Source organism: Saccostrea cucullata, unplaced genomic scaffold, assembly GCF_032062105.1.
Source record: "Saccostrea cucullata isolate Sc308-1 unplaced genomic scaffold, CSIRO_AGI_Scuc_v1 ctg1235, whole genome shotgun sequence".
In the NCBI taxonomy this organism is placed as follows: Eukaryota; Metazoa; Mollusca; class Bivalvia; order Ostreida; family Ostreidae; genus Saccostrea; species Saccostrea cuccullata.
The window spans coordinates 5,943-13,937 of NW_026921301.1; the positions used below are offsets into that span (position 1 = coordinate 5,943).

Below are 7,995 nucleotides of genomic sequence, written 5' to 3' on the forward strand. Positions count from 1 at the left end.
TCTGAATCTCCACACCTGGGATGCTTATCTATATAAATATGATCAATCATGCCTTTGCTATTCTTGAGAAGATTTTTAAAGATTTTTCCTATATACATGTATTTCATTGTAAAACTTTGATCGGCCATTGAAGCCCCCCCCCCCACCCCCTACCCCCCGGGGTCACGATTTGAAAAAACTTGAATCTCCACTACCTGAGATTGCTTCCATATGAATATGATCATTCATGCTTTTGCTATTCTTGAAAAAAAGATTTTTAAAGATTTTTTCTATATAAATGCATTTCTATGTAAAACTTTCATTTGCCATCGTGGCCCTGCCCTGCCCTGCCCCTGGGGGTCATGATTTGAACAAACTTGAATCTACACTTCCTAAAGATGTTTCCATATAAGTTTCATTTTTCCTGGCAAAGTGGTTCTTGAAAAGAAGATTTTTTAAAAATTTTCCTATATATTTCTAGGTAAAACTTTGATCAACAATAGTGGCCCCGTCCTACCCCCGGGAGTCATGATTTGTTTAAAATTTGCATATGTATAAAATTAAACATCAATTTAATGAAAATAATAATTTAATAAATTTAATCAATGTTTGTTAGTTATTATCAATGTTGTCCACGAACGTGACGGAAAACCCTCGTAAATCCCATAGCTAAAAATATCTTAAGCCAAAGTTCAAGTGTTATTAATTTCAAGTCTTTTCAGAAAATTTCATCGAAAGCAACAGGAGTCCATAATACAAGCAGGAAACGAAATTGATAACTTGAGTTATATTGGGTAAGTAGGAAATTCAACATTTTGACGGAATTTCATTCAGTAAGAAAATTTCCATATTTCCTTAGCAGAGTTACACGTACATCATGATATAACTGAGATATGTCTTTAATATTTTATTCACTTGTCAAATTAAAATTGTCGATGCCTGAGCTTCACCCCCCCCCCCGACCTATCGAGAGGAAGCTCCTTGTCTACCCACACTTTGCACCTCTGGTTAAATCTGTGACTTCATTTACACATTAGCAGAAAGGAATATACGCCACTGAAAATGAACTCCATTAGAAGCTCACAAACGTAAGTTTTAATGACAAGAATTTAAAACTTCAAAAACAATTCCAAAATCATCTGAATCAGTGTAATTTGTTGACAGTAAAATTGGTTTTAACTTTTTACACCACTGATTTTAAAACATACCCTAGACACTTTCAGTTATAAATTTCACTATTTAAAAAAAATGAATGATTTAGTTGAGTTGAAAAATAACTGATTCAGTTGAGGATTTTTTTTTATTTTATGATGTATGAATGTAAAAATTCATTTTTAATTAAGAGAAAATATACACTGTCAATATATCTTTTTGATAAAATATAATAATTCATTAAGCTTATCAATTATGAAAATTATAAATACAGATTTACAAAATTGAAACATTAATTATACAAGAATATAAATTCCACTTAAATCATTCTCAGTACTAAAGCCATACAACGCATATCAGAGTCGGTGTTTGTGGGACTGTGTCGAGAATTGGGGACCTCACAACTGGTGGCCATGAGGAGAGATTTGATTGACTTTTGGGAGATGGTGGAAAATCATGTGATAGCAAGTGATGAGTACTATGGTTTGTTGAGTGGAAGTTACAGAGAAGGATTCCGATTGAAAAATTCAGATGTAGACTTTATGTACTGGCCAAATAATCATCGTGTGATCTGTGAATTATCTCAGTCTCAATATTACAACACACACAGACAGACACTGATCCTCTGTGACTGTTCTAATAGTCCACCAGGATTTACTTTGTTATATTTACTGTCACCAAGCATGAACAGAAAAATCCAGGAAGCGTGTGTTAGAATTAATACCAGATATTATGTATCTAGTTCTAAATACAGACAGATTCTTTTATCTGCCTCACTACATCCACATGGACCCTGTGTCAGTGGAACAATTGGACCAGTAGAATTTGATCAAGCCTCCTGTTTTGTTAGTGACTTTTGGCCTCCATCTGCCTCCTCATGGATAGGCAGATGTCACTCATGGCCCCAGCCTCATGTTGTTGATGATATAGTGAAAAATGGATGTCACTTTGTAGCAATTGGACATAAGCTAGGAAATCATGAAGATCATGAATGGAGAATTTCTTTCTCCCAAGCAGAACAAAAACTTGTGTATGTAATGAATCACTGTCAATTCTTAACTTACGGCTTACTTAAATTGATCTTAACAGAAATAATTAACAATGGAGTAGGTGATGATGATAAATTACTGTGTTCCTATCACATGAAGACGGCAGTTTTCTGGGTGATTCAACAAAATACAATACTTCAATGGTGTCCACAAAATTTCCTGGGGGGTTTCTGGGTCTGTTTTAAACTCATCCTCAAATGGGTTTATGAGGGGGTCTGTCCTAACTTTTTCATTCCAGGTAACAACATGTTTCTGAGTAAAATTCATGGCGTCAAACAACATCAATTATTTATTAGATTGTCAGAGTTGTATGAGAAGGGCTTAGCATTCCTGCTACACAGTCCCTCCATTAGGTCTCATATTATAGATGTCCTCCATAACCCCCGAAACTCCAGCAGTACAGATGATCATACTCTGATTTCTGAGTTTAGGTTTGATATTAATCTATTTGGTGAAATACTAAATTATAGAACAATGCAGAAAGTGGACATACAAAGGTGCATTAGATATCTACATACAATAGAACAGATGATAGGTTCACCCCTTCTGACACAGTATCAAGTCATTATGCTACAGAACATGACCGCTATGGTCCTTCAGTACACTGCTTTTATATTACACATGGAAACTTACACATCTGACAACAAAACGAGGTATAGAGCTGACAAAATGTCCTGTCACATGCTGAAATTAGCAGCCAAGTTTGGTTGTATTACAGACATGCTGTACATAGCCATGTATTACTACAAGACACTTAGATACAGGGAAACTGTATCTATTATAGAGATGATCAATGTCAAGTTAGCACAGTCATATGTGATGTATAACAACTTGATTATAGATACAGAGATGTATACGGAGGCTGTAGGGGGACAGTCCTGGTCTACAAAGATGAGACAGGCTGTAGCATGGGATATCAGACTTGACAAAAGTATCCAATACATCAGTGAACTGATACCTGAACAACAGTCTGCTCAACAGAACCACTGGCCTTTTTTATTTGTACCATCCTTGGTACTGTTCTACATGCTAGAGATCTTGTGCTACAGACATGTAGACACAATGCGAGCACGAACAGCTCTAGATGATCTACAGACCCTAGTTCACTATGATCAGGATCAGCTTTGTAATATTATATCAATAGATCTCAGAGACATATCGTGGCAGATTCTGGGGATCTGTCAACAGGTGACAGGGAACCCCCAGGCTGCTCTATACTCATACGAACAATCTCTCAGACAAGCACCATTCTACAACATACAAACAGCTACAGAAATGAGAATACAGAGAGTTTGCCAATGGATTACCTTAAATAATTAAATGATTGCGCCCATGAGAAAAGGATGCTTATGGCATTTTTACTAAAACAAAGAAATAACGTCATAAAGGTGTTACGTTGCAGAGTCAACGCAGATTCTTTTTACCACGAGTTTACGTTTTTTAAACTTACTTTTGCAGTTAAATTAAAAGTGAATTGTGATAATAAAAATTTATTTTCATTCCTATTTTAATTTTTGTTTGTATCTATATCCACTGGTTAATTTTTAAGAAAAAAAGATATGACAGAAGTTGATTCAAGATCGATTTGATCGAGCTTATGTAGATCATCTATTAGATATAGTAGACTCTGTATAATTCATTTAGTGTAAGAAGCTGCAGACAAGGTGATTGACTGGCGTATAGAATGCCCGTTATATGGACAAATGAATGCGATTTTATAGATCTACATGAGGACCTGTTTGAGGATACGTACTAAGACATTATTTATACTATCGCAAAGGATATTGATCCGCTCCACCATTCACAACATATAAAGATTGAATCACTGATCAGTGCATGTGACTGTATGTTGCATAAACTCTTGCTATACCCCCCGCTTGAAAAGGGGAGGGTATATAGTAATCGGTATTTCCGTCCGTCCGTCCGTCTGTTACGATTTGGGGTACCCATCTCTTATCCGCAACTCCCCTTATACCACTGAGTGAAATTTAATAAAACTTTCACAGATACATCCTCCTATTTTACTTTTTGATCCGACACATATTTTGGGTTTCCTGGCCACAACAAAACATGGACTTTTCCATTATAATCATATGGGAGGCGGGGGTATCATTTAGTGAGCTCATTGCTCACAGTACCTCTGGTTGTATTTTGTTTTAAAGCTTAATTTGTATTTTGTCAAAATTGAAATTCGACTAACTTCTTCTTACAGAAAAGAAAAAAAACATAGTTCAGAATGCTTTTAAAAAATACATGAGAAATTGATGATGGTAGACGAGATAATTTTCTATTAATGAAAACAAGAGAGATAACCCGAAGTATTATAGAGAGACACAAGAAAGGGAATTTTGTGGCATGTGTACACAGTTTTTAAAAAAACCCATTCACAACTCGCATGGGTTTGCTACCGGATTATAAAAAAAATATTGAACAACAGCTAAAAAGTCGTTTTAACTGTTATCGTTATATAGATCGATTTTATAATTTAGATATTTTTTGTACTGATCGGGAGCAAGCCTCTAGAAAAAATATTTTTATATTTATTAAAAAAAAAGGGGGGGGGGCATTATCAATACTTCAGGTGCCTGTGCACTCACGTCGGGCTCGCGAAGGTTCTACCCTACAGGTTTGTTGATACATGGTAAACTCAACATACAAATGCACTTATGACATATAAAGTATTATAGAGAGACACAAGAAAGGGAATTTTGTGGCATGTGTACACAGTTTTTAAAAAAACCCATTCACAACTCGCATGGGTTTGCTACCGGATTATAAAAAAAATATTGAACAACAGCTAAAAAGTCGTTTTAACTGTTATCGTTATATAGATCGATTTTATAATTTAGATATTTTTTGTACTGATCGGGAGCAAGCCTCTAGAAAAAATATAACAAAACTGAATTAATCTTTATTTCTTTAAATGATAATCTATTTAATATGACAACAACAACAAAAATAAAAAAGAAAGAAAAATACCTCACAGTAAAAACTAGAGGCCCATGGGCCACATCGCTCACCTGAGCAATGTGGCTAGGAAAAATGCAGAAATCAGTTTATCTTTAGCTTTATTGTCTTTTACATTTGAACTATCATTATGGTCCCGCCCCACATCCAGGGGTCATGACTTGAACAATATTGAATCTACACAACTTAAGGATGCTTCCCTATAAGTTTCATCTTTCCTGGCACAGTGGTTCTCCAGAAGAAGATTTTTAAAAAATTTCCTATAATATATTTCTATGTAAAACTTTGTCCGGCCATTGTGGCCCCGCCCTACCCCCGGGGGTCATGATTTGAACAAACTTGAATCTACACTACATGAGGATGCATCCATATAAATATGATCAATAATGCCTTTGCCATTCTTGAGAAGAAGAATTTAAAAGAATTTTTCTAAATATTTCGATGTAAAACTTTGATCGGCAATTGTGGCCCCGCCCTACCCCCGGAGGTAATGATTTGAACAAACTTGAATCTACACTACCTGAGGATGCTTCCATATAAATATGATCTATTATGGCTTTGTTATTCTTGAGAAGAAGATTTTCAAAGAATTTTCCTACATATTTTCATGTAAAATTTTGATCAGCTATAATTATGGTCCTGCCTTACCCCGGTTGAGGGGTGTCTTCCCACTTAGCCAACATTTTGAAAAAAAACACAGGTAAATCTGTGTTGGCTAAGTGGGAATGGGGTTCAGATGGAGAACAAAAGAAATAAATTACATCATAATTTTGAGATATTATACACTCTTACATTATTTTTATTAAAAAAAAAAGGGGGGGGGCATTATCCATACTTCAGGTGCCTGTGCACTCACGTCGGGCTCGCGAAGGTTCTGCCCTACAGGTTTGTTGATACATGGTAAACTCAACATACAAATGCACTTATGACATATAAAAATTATTGTCATTTGAAGTGCAAATTTTATTGGAACTACAGAAAGGAATTATGTTTGACATTTTGCCGCGATGACGTATGATTTGGTCGATTTTCCTTTCCTGCACTCCAATACACAAAACGTCTGTGTGCTAAATTTACTAGACTCCTAATAAAAAGTAAATCTTTACAAAATTGGATAAAACAAGAGGCCCATCATCCATGGGCCACATCGCTCACCTGAGAAGCTTTGACCATTCTGTCCTTTACCAGATTTCCCCCTTGTATTACATATTGTGACCCCCACTCTACCCAACTGATCATAATTTAGACAATTTGAAATCTACACTACCCCAGGATGCTTCCACATAAGTTTCTGCTTTTCTGGCCCAGTGGTTCTTCAGAAGAAGATTTTCAAATATTTTTCTATTTATTTCTATGTAAAATTTTGATTCCCTGTTGTGGCCCCGTCCAACCCCTGGGGGTATAATGATTTGAACAATTAAGATTCTACACTACCCCAGGATGCTTCCACATAAGTTTCAGCTTTTCTGGCCCAGTGGTTTTTGAAAAGATTTTTTAATAACCCCACCCAATTTTTGTCTTTTCTTGATTATCTCCCATTGTGAGGGGACTTGGTCCTTCATTTTTTACAATTTAAATTTCCCAAGGATGCTTTGTACCAAGTTTGGTCAAAATTGGCCCAGTGGTTCTTGAGAAGAAGTCGAATATGTGAAAAGTTTACAGACGGACAGACAGCTAGACAGACGGACTACAGACAAAATGTGATCAGAAAAGCTCACTTGAGCTTTCAGCTCAGGTGAGCTAAAAAAAAAAGACATGATAAGTTTGATAATATTTATCTACATTTAAGGGGAGTACAATTAATACATTTTAGAAATTAATAGCAAAAGCACCATTTATATTAAAGTAAACACAACAACAACAACATACATGTATAATCTTTCATGTGAAAAAAATATCATTTATAAAAACAACAATATGAAAAAATCTTAAATCACAAAAACATTCTGAGTATTGTTTCGTAAGAGCACCACGGTTGAACATTTTTTGTATACAACATTTTGTATTCAACATAATATCAAAGTTTAATACTGGTAAATAAATTGCATTTTCTAACGCCTACATATTAAATGCTTGAGAATTTCACCCATATATTGTTTTCACCATCTTTGCCCTGGTTTAAATGGAGTAATTTTAAAAAAAGAGAAAATTCAAAGACAGCATTAAAGATGCTTGGACACACTGATTTGAAGTTAATATTTTTTTTCAAGTTATCGGTACAATATCATGAATAATTAATTGCTAAAGCATTTCAGATGTACATAGCATTTCAAAAATATACTATATCTGGAAATTCTTGAAACCTGAAACTATGAATTTCGAACCCATTTAATTGACACATCTATGCACTTTCACAGAGTTAACTTAAGAAAAGTAGAAATTTTGTTGTGTGTTAATGAAAAATATAAAACTTTAATTCAGAAAATTAAATTAAATAATTTCCAGATAAAATTAGCTTTTTATTATATTTCAATGTGAAATGCTATGGAAACATATTTCTTGATATATAACCGAACATTTGAAAAAATATTAACTTAAATCTATGTCCATAAGCACCTTTAATTTTTCATACAAACATGTCTGAATGCAATAAAAGGGGGCAAAAATTTTAGTTAATGTGAACAGGAGAAATAAATTATTTAAAAAGTGGGCATTGTTTCAATAGGGATTTCAACATACAGTAGTACATACTCTTAAATCTCAAAACTAGTTGACCATGTAAACTGATATATTTTCATATGAACAATCACTTTCAAAAATTTATAAGATGTTACAAATAAAAATTTTTTTTGTTGACCTTATGCTTTGAGTACTATTTTACTATTGCTATTTCTAAAACACACACCTT

General features: G+C 34.4%; 1 protein-coding gene across 1 annotated transcript; it reads left to right on the forward strand.

Annotated features, from left to right (window-relative positions):
- Window positions 1-1,041: 1,041 nt before the first annotated feature.
- Window positions 1,042-3,500, forward strand: LOC134259661 (uncharacterized). The gene is made up of 2 exons (XM_062742258.1): window positions 1,042-1,067; window positions 1,466-3,500. Exons 1-2 carry the CDS (start codon window positions 1,042-1,044, stop codon window positions 3,498-3,500), a joined length of 2,061 nt encoding a protein of 686 aa, XP_062598242.1.
- The last annotated feature ends 4,495 nt before the right edge of the window (window positions 3,501-7,995 follow it).

What these genes read in the sequence shown, in the direction of transcription:
- LOC134259661 (XM_062742258.1), top strand. Translation starts at nt 1,042, where the DNA reads ATGAACTCCATTAGAAGCTCACAAAC. An exon ending in TCCATTAGAAGCTCACAAAC is followed by an intron (nt 1,068 to 1,465) that starts GTAAGTTTTAAT and finishes AATCATTCTCAG; the next exon opens with TACTAAAGCCATACAACGCA.